Source organism: Mus musculus, chromosome 16, assembly GCF_000001635.26.
Source record: "Mus musculus strain C57BL/6J chromosome 16, GRCm38.p6 C57BL/6J".
In the NCBI taxonomy this organism is placed as follows: Eukaryota; Metazoa; Chordata; class Mammalia; order Rodentia; family Muridae; genus Mus; species Mus musculus.
The window spans coordinates 21,583,375-21,608,952 of record NC_000082.6 but is presented as its reverse complement, the minus strand read 5'-3'; the positions used below and the strand labels follow the sequence as shown (position 1 = coordinate 21,608,952).

The 25,578-nt window shown below is 42.2% G+C and overlaps 1 protein-coding gene across 6 annotated transcripts in view; it reads right to left on the bottom strand.

Moving 5' to 3' along the window:
* The window catches only part of Vps8 (VPS8 CORVET complex subunit), a 221,564-nt gene that overhangs the window by 35,729 nt on the left and 160,257 nt on the right, over positions 1–25,578 (bottom strand). For 5 of the 6 annotated variants that reach the window (NM_001285893.1, NM_001285894.1, NM_001081366.1 and 2 more), the window contains one exon: positions 732–785. The exons of the other annotated variant lie outside the window; for it this stretch is intronic. In NM_001285893.1, coding sequence (NP_001272822.1) covers positions 732–785 — 54 coding nt within the window. The remainder of the gene's footprint in view (positions 1–731; positions 786–25,578) is intronic. 6 annotated transcript variants of the gene reach the window in all.

Sequence of the window (25,578 nt, the reverse complement as noted above, 5' to 3'; positions counted from 1 at the left end):
CACACTGCTTTGAAGCTAAACTGGCAGTTAGTAAACAGAGCAGCAAGATGTCATTTTTATTTCATGAATACTTTGCTGAGTTCAATGCTAGCTAAAAAATTTTAAAGTGTGTGTGTGTGTGTGTGTATATGTGTGGGGGAGCGCAAACCAAAATAAACCAGCTCAACTATCAGAGAGAGAACAGTGACAAAGGGAGGCAGCAGAAGGCCAGGCTACCCATGGCTCTCAGCCAACAGCTGCAGCAGGACACAGAAGGGGCTGCCGTGGGTCTCTTAATGTCCCCTGAGCACTGCTCGGGTCCAAGACTCACAGAAGACAGGCCTAGTCCCGCATGTACTGACAACCCTTTATGTGGCATGTGCTGAAAAGCTCTATCTCTAGACAGTTTATTTTGGGCACAACTATCTGAAGAGAAACATGTCACTAAGAAAACCAGACAGCTTTCCCTCAAAATATTGTTTCATCTGCTACTGCCCTCGGACACGAGGCAGACTGTGGATGCTGACCCCACAATGCTTATAGTCTTAGTTGCCAGGAAACTGCTGGGCCTGAAATCCCACATGTGCTCTAGAAAGAGGCAAGGAATCCTAGCAACATATCAAAGCATCCAATGAGAAGAGGCCTGAGAATATTAATGTAAGTAAACACCACTGCTATGTAGAGAAGACTGACCTCAGAGGAGGCTGGGAGGGAGGAGGTAGTTCTGCGAACCACTTGATTTTAAGACTCACCTTCCTGGCGGGAGGATCCCCTTTGGACTGATGATACGAGGGCGACATTTTTACCTGGAAAAGGGGAAACATTTCAACAACTTCTTAGATATAAACTTTATTTGACCCACATTCCAAAAAATACAACTAAGTGAGTATAGCTGAGCTTAAAACAACAGCAACAAAACAAAACGAAAAACAAAATGACATGGCGAGAACTGTCCATGGCAATGTGAACATTGTGGGAGTGACCAACCAGTTTCTCACGGCATTCAAGGCCTGTTCTGCAGCAGGAAACACGTGTCTGGTGCTGTAACTGTGACTAAGAAGCCAGGGCCTTGGAGCTTAGAGGCCTGGCGGAGAACCCAACCGTGACTTCCTAGGTGGACATACCATCAAACTGCCCTCTACAGTCCTACCTCCTTACCCACACATCAGAACAGCTCTCAGGCCACATCACAGAAGGTTCTTTGTGCAGTGGATGGCTTGGCACAGAAACACATCACATCCAGTAGGACAGCTATATCACCACCCACCCAAGGCTGAGGGGCCATTTCAGAAGAAGAGACAGAAAAATGACAGGAGTCAGAGGCCAGGGAGACCCAGAGCAAAACTGTCTTCTGGACCCATCAGGACTGCTGCACTCATGATCTCACGGCTCCCTGCACAAGACCATCCCAGTCTGCATCCCTACATGGACTAGGGAGAGGCTCACCCTCCCACCCCCCGCCTAAAGAGAAGCTACCAATAGCTGATAGCTTCAGGAGGAAGAAGTGACAGGATTGTTTAAGGATGTGGTAAGTTGACCACATTCAAGTGGCTGGTCCCACAACCAGGAGTCTGTGGGCGGCATAAATTGGATTTGGTAGGTTATTTTTAAAGAGGAGGTAAAGGTGGGAGGGAGTGAAGAGGAGGGGTGGTAAGAATTAGGGGTGGGGATGAGTATATGATCAAAATACATCATATGCATATATGAATTTCTCAGAGAGTAAAAATATCACATTGAGTATGAACCAGACCTTGCTGTTGAGAAGTTGCCAAGCATTGGCTGGAAACCAGGCAGGAAACACGGCTGACAGTGAGTAAATGAAGGCGATTTATGAGTTAATTAGGTTGAATCAGGAAACTAATTCAAATTGTATCCAACACGAGCTAGAAATGGTCAAATGGCATAAAGAAACAAGAAACAAAACCGAAATATGAAATAAGACACGACAAAGAACCAAATTAAAGGCATAAGTTATCGGAATGTGACTATAACATCTCCCAGGAGAGAGTGGCTATCGGCTTGCTCGACAATGAATTCTTGAAGTTAGGCTCCTAAAACAATGCAATAGGAGCACACACAAGCTCTACATTGTAACTTCTGAGATGTGTAGGTGTGAACCTATGACTCAGAATCTCATGTTTGAGGTACGGAAGTCATAGCCTAACTTTTCATAGCACACAGAATAAGAGTAAGAGTACTGTATCTAAGCAACTCAAAGCTTCCCAGTGAGCATCCATATCCTTGCAGATTTTGAAAGCTGCATGCTAGTTTCCAGAGCCTGCATTAAGTACAGGTGCTGAAGAGCCAGCAAGGACCTCGCTAGCAGATGAATTCCCTACCTGTGGAGTGCTAAGGAATTCTAAAGAAATGTAAGCAGTAGATTCACAAGTGAGCAGTTGTTGGCCATGTCCCTTAATGGCTAAAACACTTGGGAAACTGGGCCCTGCATCTCATCTGGGCAGCACAATACAGCGGGCCCTGGTTGCAGGGAGGTTGCCAGGGAGCTGCCCCAAGGGTGTGAGAGCCAGGGGAGCCAGCAGGCTGACCCTCTCAGATAAGTCTTAGGCCCAGATCCAGGGCTTTGAATTGACACACCCTAACACTCAATGAACTGCTGGTGTGCATGAAGGGTCCAGTCCTATAGATCCAAAACTACAGACCTCTATGACCCAGGACAACAGCAGGACATCCAAGAAGTGTCCCAGTGAGGATCCAGAATTGATAGAGTAGCAGAAGCCAGAGCCACGTACCAGACCAAGGACTCATTACAATGAACATTTGCAAGCAAAGCAGCATGGGCAAAGGGTGTACTGTGAGACACACTGTGACACACTACAGCTTCCACAACAAGATTTTATTTTCCCTGTAACAGGGGAGGCTGCAAGGGTGGAAGGCAAATACAAGGGGAAGGGCAGATGAGTGGAACTGGGGTATATGATGAGAAATTCACACAGAACCAATAAAAAGTTTTTTGAAAAGTAAGCAGTTTTAGTTTACCAGACATATGGGATATATCTACAGTTATGTCTTAATGCTTACATATTTGTACTATTTTGTCAACTTGACACAAATGAGACATATCTAGGAAGAGGGAATCTCAAATGAGAAAATGTCTCCATAGGACTGGCCTGTAGACAAGCCTGTCAGGCATTTTCTTGGTTAATAGTTGATGGGAGAGGGCCCAGATTACTGTGGGTGGCACTTTACTCTGGTGGCCCGAGGTATAAGAAAGCAGGTTGTGGTACATTTACACAATGGAGTACTACTCAGCTATTAAAAAGAATGAATTTATGAAATTCCTAGGCAAATGGATGGACCTGGAGGGCATCATCCTGAGTGAGGTAACACAATCACAAAGGAACTCACACAATATGTACTCACTGATAAGTGGATATTAGCCCAAAACTTAGGATACCCAAGATAGAAGATAAAATTTGCTAATGCATGAAACTCAAGAAGAATGAAGACCAAAGTGTGGACACTGTGCCCCTTCTTAGAATTGGGAACAAAACACCCATGGAAGGAGTTACAGAGATAAAGTTTGGAGCTGTGATGAAAGGATGGACCATCTAGAGACTGCCATATCCAGGGATCCACCCCATAATCAGCTTCCAAACGCTGACACCATTGCATACACTAGTAAGATTTTGCTGAAAGGACCCAGATATAGCTGTCTCATGTGAGACTATGCCGGGGCCTAGCAAACACAGAAGTGGATGCTCACAGTCAGCTATTGGATGGATCACAGGGCTCCCAATGGAGGAGCTAGAGAAAGTACCCAAGGAGCTAAAGGGATCTGCAACCCTATAGGTGGAACAACATTATGAACTAACCAGTACCCCGGAGCTCTTGACTCTAGCTGCATATGTATCAAAAGATGGCCTAGTCGGCCATCACCGGAAAGAGAGGCCCATTGGACACACAAACTTTATATGCCCCAGTACAGGGGAACGCCAGGGCCAAAAAATTGGGAATGGGTGGGTAGGGAAGTGGGGGGGGGAGGGTATGGGGGACTTTTGGGATAGCATTGGAAATGTAATTGAGGAAAATATTTAATAAAAAACTATAAAAAAAAAAAAAAAGAAAGAAAGCAGGCTGAGCCAGGCGTAGTGGTGCAAACCTTTAATCCCAGCACTTGGGAGGCAGAGGCAGGCAAATTTCTGAGTTCGAGGCCAGCCTGGTCTACAGAGTGAGTTTCAGGACAGCCAGGTCTTCACAGAGAAACCCTGTCTCGAAAAAAACAACAACAAACAAACAAACAAACAAAAAAACAAAAAAAGAAAGAAAGAAATCAGGTTGAACACACCACGAGGGGCAAGCCACTGGGCAGCACTCCTCCATGGCTGCATTCCTGCCCTGCCTTCACTCAGTGCTGGACTGTGTGTGACCTGGGAGCTCTGGAAGGAAATAAGCCCCGTCCTCCCCAAGTTGCTTCTGGCAATGGTGATTTACCACAGCAACAGGGACGGCGACTAAGACAATCTTTTACTACTTCTATGTAGATGATTAAAAGAAGAGAAGTAATATGTAACATGCTGTAAAATTTTATGTGCCAAGTACCACCGAAGACTCATTTATGGGCATGATGTTATTTAATCTATACTACCTCTTCTAGTGTGGCTTCTGCTACTCATTTTAGAGATAAGAAAACTATGTATAGCTTTGAGGAAGATCATGTGCTCTGAAGCACTGACCTAGAAGATTCAAGTTGCCCATCTCTAGGATTGGGCTTTTAAATGGTACATTATCTAACACCTTGGCAGACAGCAAAACAGGAAGGCTCCCAGGAAAATGAACCTCTTAGAGCATGTTGTTAAGTTTTTAGGAAGAGATGGAAAAAGGTCACTAAATGGCAGGAAAGAGCCCTTTCTGTACTGATACCATGAGCGTGGAGTCACACCTATGATATCTGTCCTGAGGTGATTTGAATTCAATGACAGATGAGTTTTCTTAAACGCTCCGAACACAGAATCAGACCTACTAAGAATTATGAGTGCACTCCTGATTTCTTTTTTTTTTTCCATTTTTTATTAGGTATTTAACTCATTTACATTTCCAATGCTATACCAAAAGTCCCCCATATCCACCCACCCCCACTCCCCTGCCCACCCACTCCCCCTTTTTGGCCCTGGTATTCCCCTGTACTGGGGCATATAAAGTTTGCAAGTCCAATGGGCCTCTCTTTCCAGTGATGGCCGACTAGGCCATCTTTTGATATATATGCAGCTAGAGTCAAGAGCTCCGGGGTACTGGTTAGCTCATAATGTTGTTCCACCTATAGGGTTGCAGATCCCTTTAGCTCCTTGGCTACTTTCTCTAGCTCCTCCATTGGGAGCCCTATGATCCATCCATTAGCTGACTGTGAGCATCCACTTCTGTGTTTGCTGGGCCCCGGCATAGTCTCACAAGAGACAGCTACATCTGCGTCCTTTCAATAAAATCTTGCTAGTGTATGCAATGGTGTCAGCGTTTGGATGCTGATTATGGGGTGGATCCCTGGCTATGGCAGTCTCTACATGGTCCATCCTTTCATCTCAGCTCCAAACTCCGTCTCTGTAACTCCTTCCATGGGTGTTTTGTTCCCAAATCTAAGGAGGGGCATAGTGTCCACACTTCAGTCTTCATTCTCCTTGAGTTTCATGTGTTTAGCAAATTATATCTTATATCTTGGGTATCCTAGGTTTGGGGCTAATATCCACTTATCAGTGAATACATATTGTGTGAGTTTCTTTGTGAATGTGTTACCTCACTCAGGATGATGCCCTCCAGGTCCATCCATTTGGCGAGGAATTTCATAAATTCATTCTTTTTAATAGCTGAGTAGTACTCCATTGTGTAGATGTACCACATTTTCTGTATCCATTCCTCTGTTGAGGGGCATCTAGGTTCTTTCCAGCTTCTGGCTATTATAAATAAGGCTGCTATGAACATAGTGGAGCATGTGTCCTTCTTACCTGTTGGGGCATCTTCTCGATATATGCCCAGGAGAGGTATTGCTGGATCCTCCGGTAGTACTATGTCCAGTTTTCTGAGGAACCGCCAGACTGATTTCCAGAGTGGTTGTACAAGCCTGCACTCCCACCAACAATGGAGGAGTGTTCCTCTTTCTCCACATCCTCGCCAGCATCTGCTGTCACCTGAATTTTTGATCTTAGCCATTCTGACTGGTGTGAGGTGGAATCTCAGGGTTGTTTTGATTTGCATTTCCCTGATGATTAAGGATGTTGAACATTTTTTCAAGTGCTTCTCTGCCATTCGGTATTCCTCAGGTGAGAATTCTTTGTTCAGTTCTGAGCCCCATTTTTTAATGGGGTTATTTGATTTTCTGAAGTCCACCTTCTTGAGTTCTTTATATATGTTGGATATTAGTCCCCTATCTGATTTAGGATAGGTAAAGATCCTTTCCCAATCTGTTGGTGGTCTTTTTGTCTTATTGACGGTGTCTTTTGCCTTGCAGAAACTTTGGAGTTTCATTAGGTCCCATTTGTCGATTCTCGATCTTACAGCACAAGCCATTGCTGTTCTGTTCAGGAATTTTTCCCCTGTGCCCATATCTTCAAGGCTTTTCCCCACTTTCTCCTCTATAAGTTTCAGTGTCTCTGGTTTTATGTGAAGTTCCTTGATCCACTTAGATTTGACCTTAGTACAAGGAGATAAGTATGGATCGATTCGCATTCTTCTACACGATAACAACCAGTTGTGCCAGCACCAATTGTTGAAAATGCTGTCTTTCTTCCACTGGATGGTTTTAGCTCCCTTGTCGAAGATCAAGTGACCATAGGTGTGTGGGTTCATTTCTGGATCTTCAATTCTATTCCATTGGTCTACTTGTCTGTCTCTATACCAGTACCATGCAGTTTTTATCACAATTGCTCTGTAGTAAAGCTTTAGGTCTGGCATGGTGATTCCGCCAGAAGTTCTTTTATCCTTGAGAAGACTTTTTGCTATCCTAGGTTTTTTGTTATTCCAGACAAATTTGCAAATTGCTCCTTCCAATTCGTTGAAGAATTGAGTTGGAATTTTGATGGGGATTGCATTGAATCTGTAGATTGCTTTTGGCAAGATAGCCATTTTTACAATGTTGATCCTGCCAATCCATGAGCATGGGAGATCTTTCCATCTTCTGAGATCTTCTTTAATTTCTTTCTTCAGAGATTTGAAGTTTTTATCATACAGATCTTCCACCTCCTTAGTTAGAGTCACGCCAAGATATTTTATATTATTTGTGACTATTGAGAAGGGTGTTGTTTCCCTAATTTCTTTCTCAGCCTGTTTATTCTTTGTATAGAGAAAGGCCATTGACTTGTTTGAGTTTATTTTATATCCAGCTACTTCACCGAAGCTGTTTATCAGGTTTAGGAGTTCTCTGGTAGAATTTTTAGGGTCACTTATATATACTATCATATCATCTGCAAAAAGTGATATTTTGACTTCCTCTTTTCCAATTTGTATCCCCTTGATCTCCTTTTGTTGTCGAATTGCTCTGGCTAATACTTCAAGTACTATGTTGAAAAGGTAGGGAGAAAGTGGGCAGCCTTGTCTAGTCCCTGATTTTAGTGGGATTGCTTCCAGCTTCTCTCCATTTACTTTGATGTTGGCTACTGGTTTGCTGTAGATTGCTTTTATCATGTTTAGGTATGGGCCTTGAATTCCTGATCTTTCCAAAACTTTTATCATGAATGGGTGTTGGATCTTGTCAAATGCTTTTTCTGCATCTAACGAGATGATCATGTGGTTTTTGTCTTTGAGTTTGTTTATATAATGGATTACATTGATGGATTTTCGTATATTAAACCATCCCTGCATCCCTGGAATAAAACCTACTTGGTCAGGATGGATGATTGCTTTAATGTGTTCTTGGATTCGGTTAGCGAGAATTTTATTGAGGATTTTTGCATCGATATTCATAAGAGAAATTGGTCTGAAGTTCTCTATCTTTGTTGGATCTTTCTGTGGTTTAGGTATCAGAGTAATAGTGGCTTCATAAAATGAGTTGGGTAGAGTACCTTCTACTTCTATTTTGTGAAATAGTTTGTGCAGAATTGGAATTAGATCTTCTTTGAAGGTCTGATAGAACTCTGCACTAAACCCATCTGGTCCTGGGCTTTTTTTGGTTGGGAGACTATTAATAACTGCTTCTATTTCTTTAGGTGATATGGGACTGTTTAGATGGTCAACTTGATCCTGATTCAACTTTGGTACCTGGTATCTGTCCAGAAATTTGTCCATTTCGTCCAGGTTTTCCAGTTTTGTTGAGTATAGCCTTTTGTAGAAGGATCTGATGGTGTTTTGGATTTCTTCAGGATCTGTTGTTATGTCTCCCTTTTCATTTCTGATTTTGTTAATTAGGATTTTGTCCCTGTGCCCTTTAGTGAGTCTAGCTAAGGGTTTATCTATCTTGTTGATTTTCTCAAAGAACCAACTCCTCGTTTGGTTAATTCTTTGAATAGTTCTTCTTGTTTCCACTTGGTTGATTTCACCCCTGAGTTTGATTATTTCCTGCCGTCTACTCCTCTTGGGTGAATTTGCTTCCTTTTTTTCTAGGGCTTTTAGATGTGTTGTCAAGCTGCTAGTATGTGCTGTCTCCCGTTTCTTCTTGGAGGCACTCAGCGCTATGAGTTTCCCTCTTAGAAATGCTTTCATTGTGTCCCATAGGTTTGGGTACGTTGTGGCTTCATTTTCATTAAACTCTAAAAAGTCTTTAATTTCTTTCTTTATTCCTTCCTTGACCAAGGTATCATTGAGAAGAGTGTTATTCAGTTTCCACGTGAATGTTGGCTTTCCATTATTTATGTTGTTATTGAAGATCAGTCTTAGGCCATGGTGGTCTGATAGGATACATGGGACAATTTCAATATTTTTGTATCTATTGAGGCCTGTTTTGTGACCAATTATATGGTCAATTTTGGAGAAGGTCCCGTGAGGTGCTGAGAAGAAGGTATATCCTTTTGTTTTAGGATAAAATGTTCTGTAGATATCTGTCAGGTCCATTTGTTTCATAACTTCTGTTAGTTTCACTGTGTCCCTGTTTAGTTTCTGTTTCCACGATCTGTCCTTTGAAGAAAGTGGTGTGTTGAAGTCTCCCACTATTATTGTGTGAGGTGCAATGTATGCTTTGAGCTTTACTAAAGTGTCTCTAATGAATGTGGCTGCCCTTGCATTTGGTGCGTAGATATTCAGAATTGAGAGTTCCTCTTGGAGGATTTTACCTTTGATGAGTATGAAGTGTCCCTCCTTGTCTTTTTTGATAACTTTGGGTTGGAAGTCGATTTTATCCGATATTAAAATGGCTACTCCAGCTTGTTTCTTCAGTCCATTTGCTTGGAAAATTGTTTTCCAGCCTTTCACTCTGAGGTAGTGTCTGTCTTTTTCCCTGAGATGGGTTTCCTGTAAGCAGCAGAATGTTGGGTCCTGTTTGTGTAGCCAGTCTGTTAGTCTATGTCTTTTTATTGGGGAATTGAGTCCATTGATATTAAGAGATATTAAGGAAAAGTAATTGTTGCTCCCTTTTATTTTTGTTGTTAGAGTTGGCATTCTGTTCTTGTGGCTGTCTTCTTTTTGGTTTGTTGAATGATTACTTTCTTGGTTGTTCTAGGGCGTGATTTCCGTCCTTGTATTGCTTCTTTTCTGTTATTATCCTTTGAAGGGCTGGATTCGTGGAAAGATATTGTGTGAACTTGGTTTTGTCGTGGAATACTTTGGTTTCTCCATCTATGGTAATTGAGAGTTTGGCCGGGTATAGTAGCCTGGGCTGGCATTTGTGTTCTCTTAGTGTCTGTATAACATCTGTCCAGGCTCTTCTGGCTTTCATAGTCTCTGGTGAAAAGTCTGGTGTAATTCTGATAGGCCTTCCTTTATATGTTACTTGACCTTTCTCCCTTATTGCTTTTAATATTCTATCTTTATTTAGTGCATTTGTTGTTCTGATTATTATGTGTCGGGAGGAATTTCTTTTCTGGTCCAGTCTATTTGGAGTTCTGTATGCTTCTTGTATGATCATGGGCATCTCTTTTTTTATGTTTGGGAAGTTTTCTTCTATTATTTTGTTGAAGATATTAGCTGGCCCTTTAAGTTGAAAATCTTCATTCTCATCAATTCCTATTATCCGTAGGTTTGGTCTTCTCATTGTGTCCTGGATTACCTGGATGTTTTGAGTTAGGATCCTTTTGCATTTTGTATTTTCTTTGACTGTTGTGTCGATGTTCTCTATGGAATCTTCTGCACCTGAGATTCTCTCTTCCATTTCTTGTATTCTGTTGCTGATGCTCGCATCTATGGTTCCAGATCTCTTTCCTAGGGTTTCTATCTCCAGCGTTGCCTCGCTTTGGGTTTTCTTTATTGTGTCTACTTCCCCTTTTAGTTCTAGTATGGTTTTGTTCATTTCCATCACCTGTTTGGCTGTGTTTTCCTGCTTTTCTTTAAGAGCCTGTAACTCTTTAGCAGTGCTCTCCTGTAAATCTTTAAGTGACTTATGAAAGTCCTTCTTGATGTCCTCTATCATCATCATGAGAAATGTTTTTAAATCTGGGTCTAGATTTTCGGTTGTGTTGGGGTGCCCAGGACTAGGTGGGGTGGGAGTGCTGCGTTCTGATGATGGTGAGTGGTCTTGATTTCTGTTAGTAGGATTCTTACGTTTGCCTTTCGCCATCTGGTAATCTCTGAAGCTAGCTGTTTTAGTTGTCACTGTTAAGAGCTTGTTCTTCAGGTGACTCTGTTAGCCTCTATGAGCAGACCTGGAGGGTAGCACTCTCCTTAGTTTCAGTGGGCAGAGTATTCTCTGCAGGCAAGCTCTCTTCTTGCAAGGCAGGTACCCAGATATCTGGTGTTCGAACCAGACTCCTGGCAGAAGTTGTGTTCCACTCACTAGAGGTCTTAGGATCACGTGTGGAATCCTGTGTGGGCCCTTGCGGGTGTCAGGCGACTCAGCTGGCAAGGTAGCCGGGGCTCGAGTGGAGTGGAAGGGGTTTGTGCCCCAGATCAAGCCCGGGTAGCCTGCTTCCCTATGTACCGCAGTCTCAAGTTCCACGCGATTGGATTGGGGTAGGCGCTGTGTTCCACTCACCAGAGGTCTTAGGGTCCCGTGGGGAGTCCCGTGTGGGCCCTTGCGGGTGTTGGGCAAGACTCTGCTGTCAAGGTAGCCCGGGGCTCGAGTCTCGAGTCGAGCGGAAGGGACTTGTGCCCCAGATCAGGCCCGGGTAGCCTGCTTCCCTATGTACCGCAGTCTCAAGTTCCGCGCGATTGGATTGGGGCAGGCACTGTGGTCCACTCACCAGAGGTCTTAGGGTCCCGTGGGAAGTCCCGTGTGGACCCTTGCGGGTGTTGGGCAAGACTCTGCTGGCAAGGTAGCCCGGGGCTCGAGTCTCGAGTCGAGCGGAAGGCGCACTCCTGATTTCTAATACAAGTGCAACCCTGCTGGTTTTATTCAGACTTTAACCCTTCAGCTGCCGTACTGAGGGTCACTTTTCTGCAGTGTTTGAGAGGTCACTGAGATACATGCAATGTGCTTCGTGTCTGCCAACACTAAGAGGGCATTGGCAATACAGTGGGGCATCTCATGTTAGAGACACCAAAGAGGACACAATTAGTCTTGTCATTTTCTTCATGGTTTATGATGGAGATCCCTCCCTCTACAAATCTCTGTGGTTTCTTTATATTCAAGCAAGGACAAGAGAAAAACCACAAAGAAGGAATCCTGCCTGTGTTAGATTTCTGTTTTGTTTGCTCTTTCTCCTCCCTTCTTGTTTTCTCTGGCAATTTCATACATGTAGTTTGATGATATTATTTCTCCTTTTATGGATCTGACACATACAAAATCACTTCAAACCTCTAAAAGATAAAATATTCTTTAAGTCTAGACCATTGAGCATTCAAAGTATAATTTGTCTTTGCTGCTATATATACAATTATTTCTAATAATACTGAACTTAGTATTCTGGAAGCCAGCCAATGATTATTTATAGATTCCTGTGGTAAAGTCTAAATTAAATGAATTATGAAATCTCCAAAAAAGGGGGGAGGGGAACATCAACAAAGTTGATAATAAACTAAATCTAAAGGACACAGGTCTTGAAATACAGAACTTGTAAGTGTGGACACAGCATGATGACACAAAAAATATGAACAGCTTTGTATGAAAGAAATTCAGTTTCTTATAGAAAATTCCAAATCCAGTAGTAAATTCCAACACATATTAGTATCAGGCCCATGAAGCCAGAATGGTTAATATGCTTATCACTTATAAATAAGACATGACAATAACTGTAGGCTGGCTAGTTGATCCTAACTTCTGCATCTAGAATGATGGGGAAGGGCTCCAAGGAACTGCACTGAGTTCCCAGGCTCAATGTAGCTCCCAGCTGAGGAAGCTGCAGAACGGACGACGACAATGATGATGATGCTTTCTGTCACTGTCATGTGACCATGTAAGTAGGAACATGTTGAAGCTTTCTTGCTTTCATGTTGTCGGAACATGGTCCAGGATGAAGTCAGTTGTGAGAATTCGGAGTGCTTGTGAGAACACATCAAGAAAACAAGACAAGAATCTAGACACCCTCCCCATCCCCCCCCATTTCTTTAAAAGGTAGAATTGCTCTTGTGCCCCTCCCAGGTATAGCTGACAGGAGTGAGTTTACTTCAACTTACTTGTTATTGCTTACTCTTGTTATTCGATTAAATGCTTAAACTCTCCTCTGTATGCCTGCTTGGAAAACATGCTTGCCATGCTCCTGAGATTGTACACAGCTTGATCATGAGAACCTTACTCAGTGACCTTTCTTAACCTCAGAGTATAAACTGTCTGCTGCTCTGAATAAAGCTGGCTACTGTGTGAGACCTCAGTCGGCCTCATTTACTGGTTCTATTCTCCCATCTTTAGAGTGGTGACATGATGTGACTTTCAAAAACTTCAGAAAGCATGACTCAGATTAAAGGTAAAAACCGCTAGCTGTCCAGACTGTCAGGTTCAAAAAGTCTGCAAGAACAGGACTTGACCATCCTTGGTGTGACATACTATGACATCAATACTCCGGAAATCACACCAGATGTACAGTGTAGCTTACATTTTTAACTTCTGCTATGTTCTTTTTCAAAAGGGAGAAATAGATTTTCAAAAGGAAGTAGATATTTAAGCTTAAAAAAAAAAAGGCCTCATAAAAGGATCTGCAGACGTTTTAAGGCAAGTCCGGAGTGGGATGTGGTGGATGACTCAATGGAGAAGGCTGCTCTCCTGAGACTAAGTCTGGAAGCCTCGGATGTGCAACAGAAGACGTTCAGCAGCCCCAGAAAAAGGTCTTACTTTTGTTTTAAAAGGATCCTCTGGAAATGCCTCAGGCAATGCGGCTATAAATCCAGGTGTACAGAGAGCAGATCTGGAGATGTGGATGACAGCTGAGTGATGGCCTTAATAATGCTGAACACATTGAACCTCGGTGAGTGCTGTTAACAAAGTGATTCTTGACTCAGGTAATCCGAGGCTTAAGTGAAAGAGGAGTGTGTGCCATCATTGTTTTCTGTAAAAAGCCTTATTTTTTTTTTTTCTGGCTATATAAGAAGGAATATATGCACTGAAGGAAATCTAGAAGCCAGAGCAGACATAGGAAGCAGAAGCCAGAGTCAACCACAGCAATGACCACTGTGAGCACCTGCAGTCACACTCTGTGATGTCCATACTGTTCATTAAACAATAGTTTGCTACATTAATATTCTCTACAGTGTGGTATTTTTCATTGCTACAAAGTTTACTCACTGTATACAGGTGCTGTAACTAATCTAACCAACTGTGGCCTACTGGGATATTTTGGTTCCTTTCCATTTTTCTTTTATGTCTAAGACAGGATTTCTCTGTGTAGCCCTGGCTGTCCTGGAACTCTGTAGACCACACTGGTTTCAAACTCAGAGATATACCTACCTGCCTGTCTCCTTCCCGTGTGCTGGGACTAAAGGCATGTGCCACCACCACCTTGTCTCCTTTCAATTTTTTAAATATTAAAAACATTGTCAAAAGCATCCAAGTATGTGACACTTGGCACTCAACCTTCATTACCTCTTAGACTTCTGCAGCTCCATGCCTCGAGAGCACAAGCGTATAGCAAAAACGGCTGTAAGATTTCCTACAAAATGGGCCCATAAACCTTTTCCTCAAAACTCACAATCTCTGAAACCACAAGATTGCTATCCCAGTAACATCTTATAAGACGAAACACCATGGTTTGGTATCGAACCGCATCTTATAGCAAAATCCGACCTGAGTCACAGCAAAAGGTGAATACCTTTATGAATGACCATTTGGTTAGGGGATACCGCTGAGTGCACACTGGGACTGTGTAGCATACAATCTGTGCTAATGTTCTAATAGTATCAGCCACATGCCTGACTTTCTTTTGCCATGCTGTTCGCTAATCATTTCTTCTGTAAATATCCATTCTGCTGGTGACCCCACCTTCAGCTTAGATGCCACCATTTGACTCTCCAGATGCTGACGCTTTCTAGCTTTCCTATCTGTAGTCAATAGATTCAATCTTCCCTGGAGTTTCTTGAGCATGTGGAATAAATTATGATAACCTTAAGTGTCCCTATTAATTCTATCTCCTGGACCATGCCTGGGTCAACAGTGTCCATGGATTCTGCCCCCTCTACTTGCCAGAGAGTAGAACTCTTACTTTGTTAGGTGTTGTCTATCTTCTAAATTCTTAGAAGACCCCACTTTGTTCTAGCAGCTGTAAGTAGCTCAGCTCTACTCTTCTGTTAAGCTTCGTTGGTGGGGTCAAAGAAGCAGTTAGAAAAATTCTCCCCTACGCCTTCACAGGGAGAGTGCTCTGGGCATCTTTAACGCTCTGTTGGTGATACAGCTCTGCACGTGCACTGCTAGAAACAGACCTTATTTCTGGGTGTATGTCAGTCTGGGGCACTGTCCCATCTAATTCTTTCAGATAATTGTTTTATTTTTCTCTTAAACTTCAAGTAGTTTTCTCACCTCTCTCAGAGCTACTCCTGTCCCATGAGTGCCCTGTAAACCCTTACCACCTCGGCTTTCCCGGACTCTCTTGATTGAATCTGATGTTCTGCCTCAGGTCCACTTTAGCTAACGATTTAGCAAGTTTCTTCAAGTAGTTTATGGGCGATTCTACCTTTTATGCTCTTTGTCACTTTTTAAGGGTTCTCTGTGTTCAAATGTCTGATGTCTAATGTCTTATGAATGATTTTTTTAACATATTTTGCTCATCACTGCCCCTCATAAGAAACCCCAAAGATATTCTATCTAGAAGTGGAAATCTATGAGTTTCCCAAGAAACTTGAAACACAGTTGGCTAAAGGGACTTAAATCAGGACTATGGACTTTTACACGTACATGTGCACATTAATGAGGGACAACAGTGTTTGTTGCCTGGCATCTGCACTGTCTAATACACTTCCAGCTGCTGTGACAAACTGACACAGGTTGGATAAGCTATAGGCAATAGAAGTTTAGTTGGTTGGTGGTTCTGAGAACTTTCCCTCTATGCTTACATACTGAAAGTGAAAGCATGCTAGCCCAGGACCCTTCTTTTCCTTAGCCAATCTTCTTAACCCCAACAATAGGAGCCCAGTCTCTCTCATGACCTTATATGTCTCTAACTACCTCCAGCATATGAACCTGGGGGTTTAGCTTCTTAACACACGGACTCAGAGGACCCACTCAAATAATGTCACTTACAAAAATGAATACATATGTGGTCGGTAAGAGCTTCAATAGAAAAAGCACTTACTTGGCCAGCAAGTGTGATAATGGGAGTTCAGATCCCAGCTGGGTAGTGGTGGGGGCTTGACTGGAGTCTTAGCCAGGTTACAGATGACAGAGTTAGGGAATACCAGCTACAGGAGATGAACTGTGAGCTCCAGCTCAGCATATGATGAAATATCTTTCACTGCCTCAGTGACAGATAGCAGCTGAGGGAGACACCAGACAGGACCCAACCTGTGACCTCCACACGCAGGTGCACCCATATCCTACAAATCAGTCCATACACATATGTAAATACACGCAACACATGTAAACACACAGAGAATGCCCTTTTACACGGGCACACGTTTAGCATTTCTAAGAACCTGCTAGCTTAGTAACCTAAGGCAGAGGATGCACTGCTACATTGGTGTACATTACTTCCAACATTGGTAAGATGAGTATTTCTATATTGTTGGGCAGTAGACTTTTTTTTTAAGTCCTTACTTTATATTTTCATCAAATATTTGGTTATGTACAATGGTGAAAATTCTTTCTGCATTAATGCTATTCTTAGGTGTCTTGGACACAAACCTTTGCTGACTGGTAGGAATGTTACTCCATTCATTATGACTGGATCTGGAAAAGAGGTGAAGATCAGATACGGCTGTCTTCCCACAGCCTAAAGTCTGGCTCTGCTTTTTTTTTTTTTTTTTTTTAAATTAGGTATTTTCCTCATTTACATTTTCAATGCTATCCCAAAGGTCCCCCATACACACCCCCCCCAATCCCCTACCCACCCACTCCCCCTTTTTGGCCCTGGCGTTCCCCTGTACTGGGGCATATAAAGTTTGCAAGTCCAATGGGCCTCTCTTTGCAGTGATGACCGACTAGGCCATCTTTCGATACATATGCAGCTAAAGACAAGAGCTCCCGGGTACTGGTTAGTTCATACTGGCTCTGCTTTAAAACCATCAGTGTTTCCTCTCATCTTCAGGACGAAACCAGGCGTGCTCGTCCCTGCTCTTTCCTTCCCAGTTTTCACATTTACAGCTATGCCCTGCCTCCCCCAGAGCTCACTGTGTTCACCAGGTTAGTCTCAACCCCCAGGTACCTTCCTGCCTCAACTTATTTTGACACTGTGCCTAGTTCCATCCATCCACCCATCCATCCATCCATCCATCCATCCATCCATCCATCCATCCATCTATTCACCCACCTACCCACCCATCCATCCCTCCCTCCATCTTCCCTGCTATTTGATCCAAGTCACTCACTTTATAAAATTCTACTCACACCAAATATGTACCTCTGACAATTCAAAACTGCAGTGTCGGCAATACGTTTGTTTATGTAAGTATATTCTAGCTCCCTTGCTGGTGAGAACTATAGTTCTGCTGTTTACCAGGATGCACTGAGAGGGGACTGAGATAGAGCTCAGTTGGCAGAGTGCACACCTAACATCAGGAAGCTCTGGGTTTCATCCCCAGCATCACATAAGACCTGGCACAGTGACACACTTGCAGTCCTAGGGCCTGGAAGGCAGGGATGGGAAGACTGGAAGTTCAAGGTCCTTAGTTGCACAGCAAGCTCAAGGTCAGCCTGGCTTAGTGAGACCTTGTCCCGAACAAAAATAAAAACCAAACAAAGCCCCAAACCAGTGTATGCTATAGTACCAATAAAGACATTTGGCCCAAGACAGGTGTTTGTTAAATACTGGCTTCAGCTGGAGTAATGTCGTTTATGCTTTGGTATAACAAGATCATTGGCAAATGACACTGTTAATGAAGTCTCACTTATGTTAGAATCACTGATTATCTCCATGTATTCTGAGTCCTATTAATCCTTACTTAATTTGTAAGCTTCACTTAGAGGATACTCTTTTGGGAAATGTTACTATTATTAAACACTAGGATCTCTTTTTAGTCTATCTATCTATCTATCTATCTATCTATCCATCTATTTCGAACTTAACCTTTTTATAGCAGAGAATCATCCTTAAAAATGGACAAATAAAAACAAGCTTCTGATTTTATTATGCAGCAACTTGGTTTACGCTTCTACAGTGTTGTGGGAACTCAAGATAAACGATCAGTGTGTAATGTGCGAAGAAAATAAACATCACTAGTGAAGTCATTTGGAGGACATAAATCCTGCCCGCTCACATTGTTTGTGAATGCATCCTCCAAGATAAGATGTGCTCTCGGTTCTGAGAGCAGAGACATGAGGTCAAGCCCATTAGCAAGGGGAAGCCTGGGTGGACTCCCTTAAGACATGCAGTCATCTTCCTGTTAGTGAGCAGGAAGCTTGTGTGTTCTCCCCTGTGACACACACGTCATCTCTGTGTTAGTGAACAGGAAGTTCTTGGTACTTAGATGCTGGGCTCTCTATAGCAAGGGCTGATTTTGAAAAATATTTTATAAAACTTTTAATGAATGTCTAAATATGAATGTCTAAATGTCCTATTTTTTGAAGTTTTAAAAGAAATAACAACTTGAATGTTTCTGGTGTGTGACATCTCCCATTAGCTTATCTGTTCTGAAGGAAGTCAAACCTTGGCTGAAGAGACAGATCTGTGGGTTAAAAAAAAGCGTGCTGTGCTGTGCAAGCATGACAAGCTGAACTGGATCCCCTGAGCCCACATAAACTCTGGACTTGTATCACGAATGTCTGTAATCCTAGCAACCCCATGAGGAGATGGACAGCAGAGACAGGAGAGGAGACAGGAGAATCTTGTAAGTTCACGGGTCTGATGACCTGGGCACGCAGAGAGTAAAGCACAAGACACAGTGTCTCAAGCAAAGCAGAAGGCCACGGTCAGTGCCCAGGTTGTTCTCTCTCTGTGAGCACCATGACAGGCAGGCACCCACTCTAACATACATGAGTGGAACACGCATGCCGCAAACACATAAGAAACACAGGACAGAAAGACAAATAACAACAAAGACACAAAGGATAAAGAAAAACAAAATAGAACTCTGAACCTTGCTAATAATGTTTGAATTCTATTAAGTCTTTTTTTCCATTGAACTTGTACTTCTCTTATTTTAAATTTAATAAATGAATAAATTAAGATTAAACTGACATTATTTACTATTAATATAAATGAAAAAGTGAACTTATATACTAGAGTAGGATGCTGAGTACTTCAACTAGAATGATAGTGTCTCCTGAACATTTTACCTTCGTGTGTAGAGAAACAAAGGTTAAATGAGACAGACCTGCTGGCCAACATCTACCCCGAGGCTGTAAAGTTGCTGGGACTAAGGGAGGTAACTCATTTGGATCATTTCTCTTGCTTATACAGGACCAAAGGAGAAAGCAGGTGTTCTGCAGAATATCCAGTCATGCTCATGTTGATTTGTTGGTAGATAAATGGTATATAAGTGTCACTGGCTGGTTGTATATCTTGGTTGACTAGTGATTTTAACACATGAAGTTAGTTAAGAATGGCCGGAGGCAGCACTTGACCTGCCAGGACCACAGGCTTGGGAGTAAGTTGTGTTGGGAGTCAGAAGCTGAGGAATTAAATGTCAGTTATCATGTTTCCCAAAAAGATAAACTAAACTGTTATTTGATAGGATGGTGTTCCAAGGGCAGTGGGATATTTCAAACACATTTAATTATCCTTTGTTCAGATAGAAGTAGGTGAGAGCTAAGTGACTCCTGTCATACTCTCTGGATGGATTTAACCGGGATAGCCGGATCTTCAGAGGAAAGTAAATGAAACCCACCATACTAGGGAACTGATGGTTATTACTTAGTGCTTTCCATTGCCCTTGGAACACCATCCCAGGGGAAAGCGGTATTTTAGGGCGTTCGCTTTGCTGCTTTTAGTTACATACATTTTGAAAACTGGGATGCTGATGCAATTCCTTATTCACAGTACATACTGTGTGGTGCCTTGGACTAACTCTTGTTTACCATTCATGTAGCAAAACCCAGCACAGCATCCGCTCCAAGCTCAAGAGCCACATCTGCCTCGGCAGCTCTCTGCCAAGGGTGGCGAGACACTGAGTTACACCATATGGACTGCTGGTAACAAGGCTTTACTGCTCTTTTCAGTGCAATTCTTCTGGTCAAACTGTAACTAGCTAGCATTGTGTTTATATACAGGGTCTCTTGCCCTTACAGATGTGTTTTGCAACCTTATCTGTTTCAGAAAAATTGTACTGAATCCTAGCAGAAGTAGAATGGTCAAATGTTAGAAATCAGAGCAAAGCCACATTTCCTATGAATTGACAGAACTAGAAAGCTGAAGATACATATCTTGCCAGAATAAAATGAAAGCATGGAGTGCTACCAACTTTTTACTAAGGTGTGAAGACCTTCCGGTGACAGCAGCATCAGAAGAGTGAGCCCCACTCCTGCTTACACCTTGTATGTAAAGCGGGGCAGGAACGGCTGGGTTGGGGTGGCAAATAGTGACTGGGTTCCAGGAGAGATGGAGGTGACATTTACAAAGGAGGTTACATATCTGAGGGGGTGACATTTATTGAGGAAGGTGACATCCATGAGGGAGGTGACACCTGTGAGGAGGTGACACCTGTGAGGGTGGTGACACTTGTGAGGGAGCTCTTTCACCTCTACCTAACCACGCCCTCTATATCTAATACACAGCTTCTTCTGTTGAGAGCAGAGGCTTGCTCTCCACGATGCCCTCCTCACTCCTCTATCCTATCTTTGTATCTAAACTTGCCTATCTCATTCCCCTCCCCACTGTCCCATGCAGGAACAGCTGACATGACCTTCCATGATTCTTTATGTCTGATTCAGGTACACTCATTTTCTGTTCTTCCCGCATAGATCATCTATCTGTAAGTGCTTTTCATACAATATGGATAATTGGGCCTTTGTCCCTGGTTCCTGGCAAAGAGCTCTTAAAAATCTTATAACTGCATCCAGCAGTTAGGAGCACTAACTGTTCTTACAGAGGAACCATGTTCAATTCCCAGCACTCACAGGGTGACTAAAAACCTTCTGTAACTCCATTTCAAGAAATCCAATGCCCTCTTTTTGGTTTCCAAGGGTACTGCATGTACATAGTACACAGACAGACATAAATCAATCAATCAATCAATCAATCAATCAATCAATCTAAACAGCAAACAAAAAGCCAATTCCACCTTGGAAGCTCCTCTGCAAGAAGAGCATGTTTTGAATGCTAAGGGAATGACTGGGAACCAGGGAACCCCTGTAGAGTTTGGGATGAACCCAGGAGTCAAGGTTTCAAATTTTCAGCTCTATCCCTTCAACCTCTGGAGAGATGAGGGGCCTGGAGACTGATCTTAGCCATAGAATATCCAATGATTTAATGAATGAAAGGTCTAAACGTAAACGATAGGATTTTGGATGGGTGGAGTTGTTGAAGGTGCTGAGGCAGTGGTAGGACCAAAGAGAGAGCATGGGACCTGCCATACTCAGCTCCCTTCAACCTGGTCATAGGAGAGTGGTGGGACTATCACATGGCACGAGGGCCTGACCCTCAGACACTGGGTAGTTAGAGCACTGGATTGCTGGACCGTTGGCTGATGTTGTGATAATTGATGGAACTGGAGTTAGGGTGGTATCACACATTTGAGGGTTGAGAACGATTATTCAAACTTCATGGCTATACATCCCACAAGAGGCAATTATGTTTATCCTTACCTAAGTAATATTTCATTTACATCTAGCACAAGCAGATAGTGACATAATGTTCAATAATAACTGGGCAAATGCCATTGTCTGGCCACCACTCTACTGGTCTCCACTAGGCCCACTACAACACAAGGAACATCCAGGTTAGATCCCTCCCTCCCCAAATTCCCCTGCCCACTGAGCCCCCCAGGGCATGCCCAGCTACCCTGAGCTAGCTACATGCTGTCCCCAAGCTCCTTTATCTGGCCACCAGTCCACTGGCATCAAGCAGATCCACCACACAAGGAACATCCAGATTTAGATCCCTCCCACCCACCACTACCCTGACACTGAGTCCTCCCCAAGACATGCTCAGCTGCCCCAGCTAGCTGTGTATGTCCCTCAGCAATGGCTGCATTGCTCTGCTAGCATCCTTAAGGCCCACTGCAGCCACACTATGAACATTCAAGTTAGATCCCTTCTAATCCCTGCCAAGTTGCCCCCACACCCAGCACACCCAGCTGCCCTGAGCCAGCTGTGTGCTGTCCCCCCAAACTCCATCAGCCTCCACCAGATTCTCCACACAAGGAACATCCAGCTTAGATCCCTTCCTCGCCCTTCCCAGATTCCCCAGCTGAGTCCACCCAGGGCACACCCAGCTGCACTGTGGTGCTTGCTGTCCCTCAGAGCTAGACTGCTCAGACACCTTCACCAGGCCTGCTACACCATGCACAGCCAGGTTAGATCTTTATTCCTGCTCCCAATCCTCTCCCTGCCATATCGCATGGAGCATACCCAGCTACTCTGAGAACAGCACTGCCCTCTGAGTTCCACTGTGCAGCCCAAGATTGCCCGCTGGAGGTCTGCTGCACTGGGAACATCCACGAACAACCAGATGGCCAATCAACAAGAGCAAAGTCATCCCACTATAGCAAGTCCTGGATATACTAACACAACCGAAGCACAAGAAAATGACTTAATTCCAACCTTATAAAGATGATAGATGCCTTTAAAGAGGAAATGAATATATCCATCAAAAAAATAAATTAAAACAGGTATAGGCCTCTAAAGAGGAAACAGATATAGCCCTTAAAGAAATACAGAAAAATACAATTGAACAAGTGAAGGAAATGAATAAAACTACTCAAGACCAGAAAATGGAAATAGAAGCAATAAAGAAAACCGATTCTAAGGGAAATCCTTGTGATTGAAAACCAAGGGAAAAGAAAAGGAACAACAAACACGAGTACCAACAACAGAATATAAGAGGTGAAAGAGAGAATTTCAGGCATAGAAAATAGATGAAATTAATATATCTGTCAAAGAAAATGTTACATCTAAAAAAATTCCTGACACAAAACATCTAGGAAATCTGGGATACTATGAAAAGACTTAACCTATAAATAATAGAAATAAAAAGAAGGTGAAGTTGTCCCAGATCCAAGTACCAGAAAACATTTCCAACAAAATCACCTAAGAAAATCACCTTAGCCTAAAGAAAGAGATGCCTATAAACATACAAGAAGCTTACAGAAAACCAGTTAGATTGGACCAAAGAAGAAAAGCCTCCCACCACATAATAATCAAAACATTAAATGTACATTATAAAGAATATTAAAAGTGGCAATGGAGAAAGGCCAAGTAACATATAAAGGCAGCCATATCAGAATTATACCCAACTTCTCAAGAGAGACTCTAAAGCCAAAAGATCCTGGGCTTACAGCCTCTAAGAGACCACAGTTGTCAGCCTAGATTACAATACCCAGCAAAACTCTCAATCACCACAGATGGAGAAAACAAGATATTCCGAGACAAAACCAAATTTAAATGTCTATCCACAAATCCAGCCCTACAGAAAATACTTGAAGGAAAACTCCAACCCAAGGAGGGTAACTACACACAAGAAAACACAGGAAATAAAATATTTCTACACTAGCAAAAACTAAATAATGGAAGCACACACAAGTTCATTCATATTCATTCATATTCTCTCTCTCTCTCTCTCTCTCTCTCATCCATACACACACACCACCATCATCAAAATAACAGGAATTAAGAATCATTTGGTCATTAATATCTCACAACATCAATGGACTCAATTCTCTAATAAAAAGACACAGGCTAACAGGATGGATGGATGGATGCAAAAACAGGACCCATCATTCTGCTGCATACAAGAAGCACACCTCAGCAACAAAGATAGATATTACCTGAAAGTAAAGGGTTGGAAAAGAGGTTTCCAAGCAATTGGACCCAAGAGGAAAGCTGGCCATAGCAAGTCTAATATCTAATAAAATAGGTTTTCAACTAAAATTAATCAAAAGAGATGGGAAGGACACTTCATACTCATTAAAGGAAAAATCCACCAAGATGACATCTCAATTCTGAACATCAATGCCCAAATGAAAGGGAACATTCGTAAAAGAAACATTACTAAAGCTTAAACTACACACTGAACTCCACACATTAGTAATGAAACTTATCAATGGATAGATCCAGACAGAAACTAAACAGAGAATTAATGAAATGAACCAATGTTATAAATCAAATGGATCAAACAGGTATCTACAGAATATTTCCCCCCAAACACAAAATAATATACTTTCTTGTCAGCACACCTCACAGAACCTTCTTCAAAACTGACCATTGAAATAATGCCTTGTATCTTATTAGAATGTAACAGATTAGAGCTGGACTTCAACAGCAACAGAAACACCAGGAAGCCCACACACTCATGGAAACAGAACAAATCTACTCAGTGACCTCTGTGTCAGGGAAGAAATACAGAAAGAAATTAAAGAATTCAATGAATACATACCCAGACTTATGGGACACAATGAAATGAGTGCTAACAGAAAAATTCATAGCACTAAGTACTTTCATAAAGAAATTGAACAGTTCTCATATAAGCAATCTAAAAGTACAACTGAGAGCTGTATAACAAGAAGAAGCAAACATACCTAAGAGGAGTAGAAGGCAGGAAATAATCAAACTTAGGGCTGAAATCAATAAAGTAAAAAGAAAGAGAACAATACAAAGAATCTATGAAACCAAGAACTGGGTATTTCAGAAAATCAACAAGATTCTGATAACATATCAAAAACATCATCCACCATTACCAAGTAGGCTTCATCCCAGGGACGCAGGGATAGTTCAAAATCAAAATCCATCAATGTAATCAACTACATAAACAAACTGAAAGAAAAAATTCCATGTGAGCATCTCATCAGATGCTGAAAAAAGCCTTTGACAAAATATAACACTTCTTCAGGTTAAGAGTCTCGGAGAGATCAGGAACACAAGGCACATACAATTAAGGCAATATACAGCAAGCCAATAGCTAACATCAAGTTAAATGGAGAGAAACTTAAAACAATTCCACCCATATCAGGGAGGAGACAAGGGTGCCCACCCTCTCCCTATCAACTCAACATAGTACTTGAAGTACTAGTTAGAACAATAGGACAACTATAGGAGGTCAAGGGGATACAGATTGGAAAAGAAGAAGCCAAGTTTTTGCTATTCAAAGAAGATATGATAGTATATATAAGTGTCTCCAAAAATTCATATCCAAACTTATGGGACACAATGAAATCAGAGAACTTTTACAGCTGATAAACACCTTCAGCAAAGTGGCTGGATACAAAATCAACTAAAAAAAAAATCAGTACCCTCCTTTATACAAACACAATAAATGAGAAAGAGATTAGGAAAACAACACCCTTTACAATAGCCATAAATAATATAAAATATTTTAAATGTAATGTTAACCAAGTAAAAGACCTGTATGATAAGAACTTCAAGTCTCTGAAGAAAGAAACTGAGGAAGATATCAGAAAATGGAAAGCTCGCCCATGCTCATGGATCAGTAGGATTAACAGTATAAATTGCCATTCTATGAAAGGCAATCTACAGATTCAATACAATTCCCATCAAAATTCCAGCACATTTTTTTTATAGACTATGAGAAAGCAATTCTCAACTTCATATGGAAAAACAAAAGAACCGGGACAGTTAAAACAATCCTATACAATAAAAGAACTTCTGGGGGAACCACCATCCCTCGTTTCAAGCTATATTACAGAGCAATAGTAATAAAAACTGCATAGTATTAGTACAGAGACAGACAGGTTGATCAATGGAATCGAATCAAAGAACCAGAAATAAACCCACACCCCCATAGACACTTGATTTTTGACAAAGAAGCCAAAACCATACAATGGAAGTATCTTTAATAAATGGTGCTGGTCTAACTGGATATCTGCATGTAGAAGAATGCAAAT